The sequence below is a fragment of the Malania oleifera genome, chromosome 4 (assembly GCF_029873635.1).
Source record: "Malania oleifera isolate guangnan ecotype guangnan chromosome 4, ASM2987363v1, whole genome shotgun sequence".
Taxonomy (NCBI): domain Eukaryota; kingdom Viridiplantae; phylum Streptophyta; class Magnoliopsida; order Santalales; family Ximeniaceae; genus Malania; species Malania oleifera.
The window spans coordinates 2,998,300-3,012,344 of record NC_080420.1 but is presented as its reverse complement, the minus strand read 5'-3'; the positions used below and the strand labels follow the sequence as shown (position 1 = coordinate 3,012,344).

The 14,045-nt window shown below is 34.3% G+C and overlaps 2 protein-coding genes across 2 annotated transcripts; both read right to left on the bottom strand.

Annotated features, from left to right (window-relative positions):
- Positions 1 to 599: 599 nt before the first annotated feature.
- On the bottom strand, positions 600 to 6,548 carry LOC131152850 (uncharacterized). The gene is made up of 6 exons (XM_058104755.1): positions 6,018 to 6,548; positions 4,031 to 4,142; positions 3,753 to 3,924; positions 3,482 to 3,675; positions 1,647 to 1,795; positions 600 to 909 (listed from the first exon to the last, which is right to left on the bottom strand). The coding sequence occupies exons 1-5, from the start codon at positions 6,443 to 6,445 to the stop codon at positions 1,670 to 1,672; spliced, it is 1,032 nt and encodes a 343-aa protein (XP_057960738.1). The 5' UTR covers positions 6,446 to 6,548; the 3' UTR covers positions 600 to 909; positions 1,647 to 1,669.
- A 2,411-nt stretch (positions 6,549 to 8,959) lies between these two features.
- On the bottom strand, positions 8,960 to 13,066 carry LOC131152849 (rho GDP-dissociation inhibitor 1-like). The gene is made up of 5 exons (XM_058104753.1): positions 11,991 to 13,066; positions 11,797 to 11,863; positions 10,164 to 10,382; positions 9,933 to 10,057; positions 8,960 to 9,579 (listed from the first exon to the last, which is right to left on the bottom strand). The coding sequence occupies exons 1-5, from the start codon at positions 12,219 to 12,221 to the stop codon at positions 9,502 to 9,504; spliced, it is 720 nt and encodes a 239-aa protein (XP_057960736.1). The 5' UTR covers positions 12,222 to 13,066; the 3' UTR covers positions 8,960 to 9,501.
- Positions 13,067 to 14,045: the final 979 nt, after the last annotated feature.

The following is a 14,045-nucleotide window of genomic DNA, read 5'->3' as shown; positions in this document are numbered from 1 at the left end:
AAGCACATCCATGAATGCTGACATCAACAAAACTATTTCTCATCTTCCACGAAAATTTTTGAAAACAGCATTGGCATATATCAAACAAATATCATATACCATCTACTTATATGCCGCATAGTATGGATAAGAAATTTTATTCATCTAACTGTGTCTGCATCCCATGGTGATGAGCTCTAAATGTGAATTAAAAGAGAGAGAAAAAAATAAAAATAAAAATAAAAATAAAAACCATCAGCAGCCTAACAGTTATAAGGATCCATCAGTGTTTTAAAACTCCACAAAGTTGGCACGCCCTCTTGACTCTCGCCTTTGAAAATCTAAATTCCATTTAGCCTTTCCCAATATACAATTTCCAACACGTGAAAAGATTTTATGAATTTTTGATTAAAATTTATCCAAGTTTGAAAATTGATCTCACCATCAAAACTGAATGGAATTACATAACTCAACCAGCATAACATCCAATGAACTGTCAACCATTTGCCTCCAAGTCCATGGTGATATTTGAAGCTGGACTACCACCCATACAGAAGTAAAGCAATTGATAATTCAAATTTCAAAAGAAATGTTCCTGACACACCATGAGACAGTAATGATGACTGTGACAAAGTCAAAAAGGATTTGCAATTCCATTGTGGCTCTACCGTGTTCATTTTGGAAGAAAGGCATTAGTAAATAACCAAAAATGAGCAACAAATCCTAAACCCATGGCCATGACCTAACTACAAAATATTCTTTGCCATTGACCAGGGTATTTTTCATTCAATCATAAATAACCAAGTAGAGGGGACATCATAACATCTAACCGTGTTGTTGCACGAATAAAACAAGAACAAAAGACAAACATCTTCGCTAAGAATCAGTCATACCATAACAAGTAACTAGGATGGCAACATGTTTCTACACCTGCAAGAAACACGGAACAACCCCATATTATTTGTTATGCACAAATTAGACCTAAAATAGAAGAATGAAAATAAAAATTAATTAGAAGACACTACAAGGGATAAAACCATCACAGGTTGACTGAATATCTAATGCAAATACCAAACATACTAAATAACTTTAAAGTTTATATCTAATTTTATTTTATGAGATTAAATTAAGAAATAGGAATTTGATAAAAAGGGCATTGCTCAAATCTTCTTATTCTTAATTTTTCACACAATCTTTCAATGAAGCAAAGAAAACATGGAGAAGGAGATTATCTTGGCCATATTGTTCAAAAAGAAAAGCAATCAAGGGTTACACTGAAGCCATGTATCCCAAACGGACAACAATATTAAAGTTTGTAACACATGATGGAAGTGAGAAAAAAAAAAGTAAGCAAATAACGTTAGATTCATTCTAGCAAATGACCTAAATTTTTAAGGGAAGTAAAATTCATGCACGCCAAAGCAATGAGAAATTTAAACTTTTGTTAAAGCTAAAGTTGTATTTTGACCAAAATGGGAGCAAATATTGATATAGACCTTAAATTTAGTTTAATGAATAATTTATTAATTAATTCCATGATCAAATGTAAGTATATAGTAAATTATGTTAGAAATTTTTAAAATGTGGCAAAATAAATAGAAGAAAGTGTTTAAATTGATTTTTTTTTCCAAAAAAAAAAACCAAACTTATAGGTTACACTAACTTACTAGCCAGTCAACAAAACTTGACATCAAGATCGCTTGAATAAATGATGACGTGCCAACATCTCAGATACCCCCAATGCAGAAATGCTTTCACATCCAAAAAGCTCCTGAAGCTTTGCGTCACAATGTATCACCATTGAATTCAAAGGGTCCTAAAAGCATGCAAGCATTTGCCTTAAGATGTTGAAACCAATAGCACACCACACAAAAACTTTAAATAAATTACCATCCACAAAACTACAAAACCCATAACCATGAAGTAATATAGAAAACAAGGAACAACAAGAAAAATTACAAAGCACCAGCATGAGAGAGAGAGAGAGAGAGAGAGAGAGAGAGAGAGCAACAACTCTTAGGCAACAAAAAAGAAGAATCCTGGGAAGGCACTATTTTTTTCATCAAAAAAGCTTTCTAAGATGGTTTGGACACTCATAAGTAGATCAAATAATGCTCCAATGAGAAACAAAGAGTAGGTTGTCTATTGATGTTTGACGTTGTATGAGGGGGACAGATAGGCCTACAATAATTTGAATGAAGGTAATAAGAAAGGGTAGCACTTAAAATGTTGAAACAATGCCATACCAACAACTACAAATCTATTATCATATTCTAAACTACAAAACCCGTAATCATGAACTAATCTGGAAAATCAATAAAAATCAAGAACTAAAGTTCTAAGTTTTTAAAAAAAAAATCACAAAGATCATAGTAGTTTTAAGCAAGAAAACGCAACCCCCTAAAAAAAATGTGTGTTTGTGTATATGTGTGTATGCATGCTTGCATGTGAGAGAGAGAGAGAGAGAGAGAGAGGTGGCTTGCTATTTTTAAGCAAGAGAAGATTCTTATATGTGCAAAGAATATTGTTTTATCAAAAAAGCTTTCCATGATGGTTTAGGCATTTGCAACATAGACCAAATAATGTTGTAGTGAGTTAGTTGATGTTAAAGGTCGTAGGAGAGAGAGGGGTAGACGTAGGATAACAAGGACTGTGATACTAAGAAGAAAGTTTGTTTGACAGCCTACAAACTTTTTGAAAATATTACCCACATTGTATAAAATGACGGAAAATGGTTCATAATATCATACAGCTGGCTGCACCTAATGGGGACTCGAGGCATGGTTGTTTTAATTGTTGTTATGGGTGTTGTACCACTAAAGTTCTTCATTTTCTTAATTGAAATGACTTATTAACCAACTAATCTAACTTCTCAATAAAAATAAATGAGGCCACACAATCACCCTGCCATACATAGCCTACAAAGTAAACACTAAAACTCAAACTCATTGACTGCAAAAGAATTGCAGCTGCAAATTTGAACTAAAATGTAACATTGCTGGTTATATTATTTTAGCCCCTGCAATCTGTAGTGCATCACTAAGCCATCTAACACCACTAGGAATAGAAAAAGAAATAGTAGTAATTCTAGCAAGGCAGAAGGAGCTGATTCACAGGACAAAGTTTGGGATATTCATTTCTTTTTCTACTAGAATTGTACAACTTAAACAGAGAGAATGTAAACTCTACCAGAAGAAGGAACCAAATAAAAATAAATAAATAAATAAAAAGGTGGATCTTTGGCCTTGTTACAGCTTACAACTACAATTGGATACCCTTTCAAAATACGCTGTGTGTGGCATATGGCATATAAATAGTAAAAAAGACTACTTATGTTGTTGAACTAAAATACGTGCACGTTGATGCGAATGAAACAAAATTAAATTCCTCACTTGATTTTTGCATGTTCTCCATTCAATTTGTCATTTCATTCCATTCTGAAAACCAAAATAGGCAAAAAAGGTAAATAATGTCCTACAAATTCGTTCACATTGTCACCCACCTCCAAATGGTTGACTTTTATGTATTCCCAAACACGCCTTGTTGCCTCTGATTGCATCATTTCCCTTCCTTCAGTGCCAAAAAACTTGGCAAGAGCTTCAGATATTATCACAAGGGCCGTAGGAGCTTCACTACTTTCAGATGCTGCCTCAACATCTACTTTCAATCGTTTAGCTTGACTTTGACCAGACACTTCTGCAAGCATAAGAAAAGCACAACTTGACTAAAGGCCCTTAGGACAAATTGTTCCCCTGCAAAACCAATTAACATACTCGTAGTTTCAAGAGGGGAAATATGCTTAGCTAGCAGCTTGTTCATCTTGAACATGTCAGTGCAATCTATCTCAAAAACTGAACGCAGGGCATCATCACACAAAATTTTTCTCTTGTTTCTTGGATCCTGGAGATTGTTCTTCCTTATATATGCCCAAAGTTGCTTTACAATCTAACCAAGAAAACTGGAGATTTTAGAATCCCAAAATATCAAGGACTGCTTTAGGAAATATTGCAACTACCTCCCAGAAGGTAGTAAACAGGAAAATAAAGAAGACCTCAGTCCTTGGAAGCGCTGGCTTGCCAACAATGGCCTGGAGTTCAGGTGAAACACTGCAAACTTTGTTTAGACCCCCTGAACCGCCTCTTCGTTTTGCTCGAGCTGGAGCACTGCAATTAAATTACAGTAAGGTGAACTGCATCAGGCTCGAATAATCTACTGTAATGTATAAGATGTTTTCTGAATAGAGAAGTTCAGCAGGGTTAATTCACTATACAACATGTACTCCCTCTACCCCCCAGAAGTTTACCTCTTTTGGTTTTAGTTTTGCTTTCTTTTTTTTTTGGTGTTTTTTTTTGGTAGATATTGCACTCTAGGAAGCTGCAACTAATGCACTAACAACCCATAAGACCACACTTCCATCATTTGATGAAGTTGTGTCGCACACATGAGCTCATGCACAGAGTGGGATGGCAGCTTCCCTAGAAAAATGACAAGGGGTAATGTGGTGAAAGTGCACATAATATTTGTGCAACAGCAGGAATGGTATTGTTGATAGAAATTAAACAAAATATGCAATGCCTTTATGGAAAACATGCACTTGTATATCAATATCATATAAATCACTAAAGAAGCCATGTTTGTAGAACAAGACCAGATTGATATATAAATGAAATATGCATTCCCAGGATCAAGTCTTTGCAACAACATAGAGTCCTCGTTCATTTTCAAAGAAAATCAGTAACAATAATATATATGCCTCTTCATAGATTAACCCTAACAATAATTGATAATCAAACTCAACCATCGAAACTAAACTAATCTAAGCTATACAAAATAAACTAGGTAAAATTAATTTAAAATCCAAAAATAACTCAAAATAAATACCCAAAAATAACATTGTGAACAATACAGCTGCAGTGCTCCTGAACACTGCTCATGCTACAATACTGTGGACAGTAATTGAACACAATATTCAATTCAACCCCCAATATAATCCTCCACCACCATCCCACCAAATCAAATCTTTTGGTGGATAAATATGCTGCTTCTTCCCCCAATTGCAGCAGCTGGTGAAGTGTAAGAACAGTTCTAGACTGTTGTCCAACCAAATTATAATTTCAAAATTAACTAGAAACTCTATATAAGACACCTACAAAAGCAGATACACTTTATGTACAAACAAGAAGACATGATTCTAGTTTTTAAATCAAGTGTAGCTGAAAACACTGAGATGGACAAGCACAACAACTAGAAATGACAGAACTAGAAATCAAAGGCAGATTAGGACCTGAAAAATCAATAGCTTTTTAAGCAGACAAAACACCCAAAAAAAAAAAAAAATTCAGTAAACGTGGATGGTGAAACCCCTTCAACACAAATGAAGCAAGTGTAACGTTTAGTGCATAGGAAATTTGACATTCCATTTCTACAATTTCATTTCAAGATACAACTTTTTATTTTATTTCACTCATAATCTATTTTATGCCAACGTGAGTTAGAGTCTGCTTCATAGTGGAAAATAGTTTCATTTTTCATCCTTGTTCGTAAAGAATTGCAAAATACATCTTTTTAATTTCCAGATTATGCATAGTTGAAAAAAACTGAAAAATAATGTGCTTTTTATAATTTCTAAATTAAAAACGTAAAATAAAAATTATTTTCAAAGCTAAATATGCCCTTAGACATGCATGCTTCGCTTTATTATTATTATTATTATTATTATTTTCCTCTGGAAAACGATAATGGACATACGCAACTCAAAAAATGGGGGCAACATAGCAATTTTTTACAAAAGGGTATGCAAATTAAGTACATTTTCCAAAGCAAGGCATGACCATTTTGCAACAAATAGAAGAGCTTTGCTCCAGAAAAAGCAAACATTCTACCCTAGGGCAAGAATACTCTACAATTCAGTATAAGAATCCAAGCAGAACCAACCCGCAAAACCCTAGCATTACGATTAAACCCAAAATAAACAGACAGACAAGACCATCAGTCGTAACAAGAAGTTGAATTGAGAAAGATGAAATAAAATGAAAAACCTTTCTTTCGGCACTTCGGGGACCGCGGTGGCATTTTGAACGAAAGCATCGGGCTTCGGCGGCGGCGGCGGAGGCGGCGGGGGGTGGTGGAGGGCAAAATGGGGATGGAATTGGGGGTGGAAGCCAAAATGGTCAGTGGAGGGGTGAGGATGGGATCGGAGGAGGAGGCTGATGTGGTCCCTGATGAAGGCAGTCTTGTGGGAGAGGTCGAGGCCAAGGGCGGCCTCCAGCTGCTGGACGACGGTGTTAATGGAGGTGACGGCGAGCAGTTTGGGGTCCGACTGACGTAGCAGAGTTTCCACCCCATGGGCTATGTCCTGGTCCGACACCATTCTTCTTCTTCTTCTTCTTCTTCTTCTCCTCTCTCTCTCTCTCTCTCTCTCTCTCTCTCTCTCGTTCTCTTCTCTTCCTTCGTCCTCCACCTTCATATAATTTGGAGTTTAACGGAAAATAACTGACGCTCTAACGCTCGCTTCCCTCCCTCGCTTCTTCCCCCACCACTCTCTCTCTCTCTCTCTCTCTCTCTCCAACTCCGAAAATGACGAAATTACCCCAAACTTAAACAAAAATAATGATATAAAATATTATAATTGATAGATTCCAAGCTCTACAAGAAAAATTAAGTATTCACTACAAATATCAGTCAATAATAATTAGGACTATTTCTTCTATAACTTATATTAGATTTAAATAAGATATAATATAAATCTGCATTGAAATTTATTCAAATTTAATCAATTTTAAATTCAATGTCCAAAATTCATACTTCAAAATATAATTTTAATTTATTTTGATGGTCAAAAAAAATCCTATAAGCTAACTTTTTTTTCTCTCTCTCTATTCTAACGTCAAAATTACTTAAATTATATATATATATATATATATATACACGAACTCTCCTCTCCTTTCTTTTAACTTTTTTATAAATTAAAAATTGACAAAAACACATTTAGATACCCTCCCTTTCTTTGATGGTTTTAAAATTCTCATATTCAAAATCGCTATATTTTCAATTTCAAAGAAAAGAAAACAAATTTACACATAATGAATTCATCAACATGTATATAAGCAAAATTTAATTATTATGTACTTATAAAAATACAAACAAATCGTTTGCTTCAGAATAGGATTTACACATACATGTGAAAAATATTAACTTTAACCTATTATAAGCTTTAAAAAATTAAATTTAATTAATTGACCAAAATTTAATCCCATTAAACATCCAAAATCTAATAATCTCTCTCCATTTTTTAATTTTTTTTTTGGGGGGAGGAAGAGTGGGGTCAACTTGGGAATTGGGAAAGCTGCAAATAGGAAGATGAATATTGAAAAAGAAAAAGACAAATGGAGGAAAGGATAAAGTGCGCCGGAGCGAACCGGTCTTCTCTTTTGCTGACAGGCTCAAGAGTGCTCTAGTGTTTTGTCCATTAAAAAAATAGAAAAAGAAAAAGAAATTCAAGTGAGCGAGTGGATTTACCATAATACCCTCACTCCTCGTACGTGTCGAAGTTGGACCGAGTTGTAGCTTCGGGCTGGTGGGGGAAGCGGAGAGAGAAAGACTAAGAATACGGTCACCTAAGCAGGACTTTTTTCGCGGACCGTTGGATGTGGGAAAACAGTGGAGTTGGTCAACAACTGAAACAAATTCTGTTTCGGATTTCGCACGAGTTCTGCGTCCGTCCAACCGCTCGTAGGTTGCCATTTTTCTATTGATCAATCGCTTTGCTCCACGTGTCCACTTTGCTCTGATTTATGCTCTCTATACCTTTTTTATGCAAATTAAATTACTAAATATGTTTAGTTATTAATTTTTTATGACATTTACAACTGTCCAAATGCTTTAAAGCATTATAATTTCTAACTATTTTTTTTAAAATTTTTTTAATGATTTAGTAGTAATTTTTATTATATGTATATATTATTAACATGCGAACCTTACCAGATAACCTAAATTTTATTAGCCAGGGCGTTCCTTGTCATTTAAGGAATTTTCATTTACTCCTCATGGGAGTATACTATGTGAGCACGCTGTCTTTAGAAGCTCTCTTAAAAGGCAAGTCATTCATTGATGGAGTAATGGAGTTCACACATGGATGACAAAATAGTTCTGATGGGGTCTTTGTGCAAGTCAATTAAGCTTGAGTCAAGTTATGAGTTGGGCTATTTTTTTATTTTATTTTTTATATGGTCAGGTGTCCTAAGCTCTTATGCCTAGCTGTGCCCTCGATCAACACGTAAGAAGTAAATCGCAGATATGCGTTACAGGCAGTAAAATTTGAACATCGGATTTTACCTTTGTCTAAGACCGTCGGACGCAAGTCCTTACCACCCGAGTTTATGCACGAGGGCTATGATTTGGGCTAAATTGTTATAAGGTTAGTATCGTTAGAGCTTGTTCAAACCAAGTCTAATGCTCTAATACGTACCAACCACAATTTTTTTTTTAGGGTAAAAGGATATTCATTTTCCTGTTATTTCAATGAAAAAACAAAACTGTACTTGAGATTTTAAAAAATATCACAAACCTCCCCTAACATTTGTTAAAAAAACAAACTTTCATTGAAAAAAATTTACAAAATATAAGAAAAAGTTTATATATTTTTGACAAAAATTCTTAAAATCTTTAGAAAAATCCTTGAAATTTTTAAAACCCCTAGACACAAATTATTGTCTTTCCCTTTTTCTTTAAATGCTAAATTTGATGCCCACTATCTGACCTAAAGAAATAACACTTCAAGATTGAAAAATAAGCTTCCATACCAATTAATTAATATCTGATTAGTCTGCCATTTTCATGTGTGAGACTAGGCTCGTTCCCTTGAATTTTTCTAAAATTTCTTTGTTGCCCTAGTTTGTTTTTTAACTTTCTTTGTTTATTTTCTCACCAAACCAAAAATAAGCAAATGAAACACAGAAGATATAAGCTTAAAATGCTGCACTTATAAGAAAAGTCCTGCTGTTCTTAAAATTGCCAGTGTTCGAAAAGAACAAACCAAACAGCAGCCTGTGACGAACCAACATCCCAAGAAGAAATCACAGATAAGGAAAAAAAAAAAAAAAACAAGGGTGCAATTATCCAAATTCCTATATTCCATTCCTCAAACGAAATGGTTACCGAGCTCAATCTACATTAAATAAATCAAGCTTAACATAGAATCAAGTCAGTTCCTGCTGAAAATCCAAGGGCCCAAGAGGAACCAACAGACACAGAGAGAGAGAGAGACAGCTCAAATTTATTTGAGAAAACTCACTGAACACAAATCTAGCTTTTCTATGATCTACCTCTTCGGTCGGTCGGTCGGTCAGCTAACCAGGCATATACCACTCAGTAGGGATGAGCAAAATCAATAATTTAAGAGAATGAATATTAGGAGGTGCTTGTCTTAGGGGAAAACAAGACGCTAATTAATTTCAATTAAAGAAAACTAACGGAGGGAGAGAAAGGGACAACTTTGGAGGGCAAAAAAAATATTTCTAGGCTCTAAGTTGATGCCCAGTCTTTCCGGATGTCGAAAGTGTAGTTGATCTCCAAGTAGCACTTGTTGTCATCATCAAGAAACTGAAAAACCAGAGGAAACAAAGCAGGATATCAACAGAAAGTCAGATTAGTAGTATTAATAAAAGCCAAACATAAGAGTAATATCAACCAAGCACAGGAGGAGTTGTTGTATTATGCATCTTCTTTGCCTCCCTAATCATGACAGAGGTTGGCCCATATAACATCAAAAAGTCAATGAAGCACAAGAACAAATCATGGAAAAGGAGATCATAAGCAACTGCCATCTTAAATTTCAAAACCCCTCTAAAATATAGATACCAAATCCATCACCGGTCCCTCAATTTTTTTCCCCTCAAATGATTACTCTATAGAATGCAAAGAAAAGGCAGCCACGGTTGAAGGTAATTAATTACCTTCGATCTAGCCGAATACGATCCTCTAGCAAAAATCCCAGATGGGGTAGTCTCTTCAAGCATCTCATGGGTATAAGGCTCCGGCTGAGGACTGAAGGTTCCGATCATCTCTTTCGTGCTGTCCACTATCGCAAAGACACAAACACCATAAACCCAATTTAAGAATGAAACTAAACTGCTTACTAGGAGAGGAAAAGAGTCAAAGAGAGACAAAGGGAGACAGAAAATTACCCTTGACACCAGTTTTCCAAACAGCATTCGTGTATCTGAGGCCAGATACAATGTTGTTGCTGACCACGAAAGTGAACTTGAGGCTGTAACGGCTACCTTCCTTCAAAGTAAACCACAGGCCCTTGGGATTTCCAGCCTCAGGAATTTGAAGAACAATGTCAGGTCTGCCTGGGGATCTGATTGCCAGGCTCACAATCTTGACTTCTGGGTCTCGAGTTTCTACAATTCAAAGGAGAGAACCGAAAATGTAAAACACACATATAGGATCCAAATTGAAGGAAAAGAAAGGAAAATATAAAGGAAATCACTTTTTTCTTGTTTAGTTATCAAAGATTGAGAAGGAAAATAGCATATAGAGTAGATTAAAAAACAAAAAATTTAGATAAAGAAAATCGCTTCTTTCTTGTTTAGTTATCAAAGATACTGAGAAAGAAAACAGAATATAGAGTAGATTAAAAAACAAAAATTTTACTCCACATATCGCAACTTGCAACCTTCGATTTTTCTTAATTTTTACTTATATTTAAATAAATTTTCACTCTCGACAATATCTTAGATAAGAGAGACAATATAGTGAAAAACAATTTTTCTTATTTGCCTTTCCTTTCCGTTTCACTCACAAAATCCTCGTTCTAAACAGACCCCACAAGAAAGCACAAGATATATTGCTAATTGGAAGAGGGCAAGTACAGAAGATCCATCCAGGACATTGGCAGTTGACAAATACTAATGAATATGTTAAAATGAAAGATCAAATTTTACTGATAAACTACAAGAAAAAGATTTCTATGAAACAATTTATATGCAACGAGAACGCAACATAAGATTAACAATGCATCAATCCCAATCTGCTACATTAGCATTTTTTACCCCATAGTTTTATGGGTTGGGCATTCATTAACAAAATACATGAAAAAAAATAATTTTGTATTAATTTCTTATAAACATTTATCAGCTTAAACAAAATAAAAAAGAAACCAATATTAATTGAGGCAAAAGATGCCAAAATTTAGGGGTTCGTGCACACAAATGACAAAATCCAAAAGAAAAGCAAATCTCAGATTTATTACTTACTAATTTACTTTCCAAGCTTTCTCAAACCAGGCAAGATCCTCTTTGATTAATCAACTATAGGGTTTGATTTAATTTAGCCATCCAGAGAAATTCTATGCACTGTTTGGAAAAATGGAAATATTGAAAGAAACAGAATACAATTTTGTTTTTTTTTTAAAAAAAAAACATACTTGGACATCAATTATATATATACAACTAATAAAAAATTTAAATTTTACACGACATTAATCTTTGTTTTTATTGATCCATAATCATATTTGAATAAGTTTTAATTCTGAATATTATATGAGATCGAATGAAAAAAAATAAGAGTAAAAAATTGATTTTATAATTTTATTTACCTTTCCTTATCTCAGAAAATTCGTGATCCGAAAACAGCCAGCACAATTGGGGTATTGGACAAAAGTAGGACAATTGGGGCATAGGACAGAGAACTAGGAATTGTACTCGCAACGTAACAGATCTTTTTTTATCTCTTTTTTTCCTTCACTTTCTCGGCAACCAAACGGAAATCATAAGAGAAAATTGTACCAAAGAAAGAAGATGACGATTGATTTACCTCCAACAGAATTGAAGTCTACGCTCCCAAGAAGCTGTTCCTTCCACCTCCTCAAGCTCTCATCATCCTAAAAATCATATAAGGAAATTAAAACAAGAAAAAAAAAAAAGGGCCGGGGGGGGGGGGGGGGGCAGATTGAAGAACACTATTAAAAAAAAAAAAAAAAAAAATTGGTTCTTATCGAAACCTCGAACCTTGTCCTTCTCGAGTTGTTCTTTAAGAGTGTACTGAGGACCCAATTGTATCTTCCTTTCATCTTCCTCAACGTCTTCATCTTCATCGGTTGCATATATGGAGCTCTCGCTCATCTTCCTGCTCAATCTCTCCCCTGCAGGGTCATGGTGGACACCTTCATGACCAGTTACGGGTGATTTTGATTCAGACGCTGCTGCACTCTCATCCGTTTTGCTTTTGTCAAATCCCATGATTTCGGAACTTGAAATCGACCAATCCAATAGCAAAACAACCAACAGTGATCAAGAAAAAATCATAACAGCGTCGCAAAAGAGGAAAATAACACAAAACCCAGTTTGAAGGGGCTCTGTATTTCCCCAAAGAAAGCAACAAAAACCTAAGAACCCCAATTGAGATTGCAGAATAACGCGGCGGAAAAGAGGGATTCCAGTGAAACAAACAAGAAACCCAGATGGGAAAACACAAAATCCCCAAGGAAAACAACAAAATGAAATAATCCCAACAAAAGAAAAAATACAACAAGAAGAAAATGCAGAAGAGAGAGAACAAACTGGGTCGAATGGAGAAGACCCAGATGGGCAAATGAAAAGGAAATCGGGGAAATAGGAAGAAAACCCACAAAGAAAAAGAAGGAAAGAGAGAAAAAAATCAGAGGAAGAGGGGTGGGGAGATACAATTTTTTTTTTTTTTTTTTTTTTACTTTTTAGGGGAGCTCAGAAATGGTCATGCGGCGGAGTGGGAGGAGGAAGGAGAAAGCAAATTGGCAAAAGGCGGAGAAGATCGTGAAGCACACTTCGTGCAGTGGATGCCACGAAGACCCCTTCTCATGGGATTAACGGATGGAGAGTGAATGGCGTTTGACCTCTTCTCATGGATGACGCGAGAACATCACGCCTTGCGTCCTTTCTTTCTTCTTCTTCTTCTTCTTCTTCTTCTTCACTCTCTCTCAATAAATCACATGACTCGGCCTGCGTTAACTGGCGTCTACCGTTTATAGAGCGGGGGATTGGGTTCCCTCGCTGCGCTCCATTTGCCATTGATTGGTCCCATAAATAAAATGATAAATTACACAATTAATTCTTCAAGATTTTTTTTTTTCCATATTATACTTGTTTTCAAATTTATTTTAATTTATATTTCAATAATATTATAATTAATAATATTTTTCAAATTGTATTTTAATAATCAAAAATTGTTTTTTTTTTTTTTTTTGTCGATTAAATATTCAAATTGAATTTTGAGTACATACGAAAGACACCTCGAAGGCTCGAACCTACCCTCTTCTCTTACTTTTCTCATTCTTATCAAAATTTGAGCATAGAAATTCAACACAAAAGTCTCAATTTTAATCATTGAAATGTCTTCGATGAAATGTTTATTTTCAGTATTAATTAAAAGTTTTTAGACAACTTTCATTTTAAATTTTCTTGTCATAGTATTCTCAAAAACACGCTTTTTGTATTCATATAATTATTGAGAATACAATATTTAGAAGAAAAATTAAGTTGTAATTCAAAAAATAAATATTTTTAAAAAGCATATATTTGACCATTTTAAAGATATTCATTAATATTTGTAACCGCTCAAATTACTTATAATCACAAGAAATTTTAAAAGTTTAAGATTGAATAAGGTGTGATGTTTGCATATAAATAGTGTATGCCTAACTAATGGGATTGGACCGGTTGACTAGGAGAAGTTAGTGTATATGAAAAGTTGTTAAAAAGCACTAAAAGAGACAAGTATAGCTTACACAATTTTAGTATAAATGATAAATTAATTTAAAATTTATTCACATTAATTTTAAATTAATAATGTATTTATGTTTAAACATAAAAGGATTTTGTAAATATAGCATAAATTTTTAGCCTATAAAAATTAATATTAATTATATAATGCAAAAATAACATGAACTTAAAAATAACGTACACACACATACAAAAAATATTCAACAATGAAGTTAGATAAATATAAACTACAAAAATCGAGGATCATCTATTTTACATCTCAAGCACTCAATAAATTTGACTATAATATATGAATATTATAAAGTG

Bases quoted from the DNA above. Each gene is read 5' to 3' on its own strand.
- LOC131152849 (XM_058104753.1), bottom strand. From the start codon at position 12,221: ATGGGATTTGACAAAAGCAAAACGGATGAGAGTGCAGCAGCGTCTGAA. The intron at 11,864-11,990 runs GTTCGAGGTTTC...TATGATTTTTAG, and splicing joins AACAACTCGAGAAGGACAAG to GATGATGAGAGCTTGAGGAG. The intron at 9,580-9,932 runs GTAATTAATTAC...CTGGTTTTTCAG, and splicing joins CGTATTCGGCTAGATCGAAG to TTTCTTGATGATGACAACAA.
- LOC131152850 (XM_058104755.1), bottom strand. From the start codon at position 6,445: ATGAAGGTGGAGGACGAAGGAAGAGAAGAGAACGAGAGAGAGAGAGAG. The intron at 3,676-3,752 runs GTATGTTAATTG...TTATGCTTGCAG, and splicing joins TTCCCCTCTTGAAACTACGA to AAGTGTCTGGTCAAAGTCAA. The intron at 1,796-3,481 runs GTGGGTGACAAT...GCATGCTTTTAG, and splicing joins TAAAAGTCAACCATTTGGAG to GACCCTTTGAATTCAATGGT.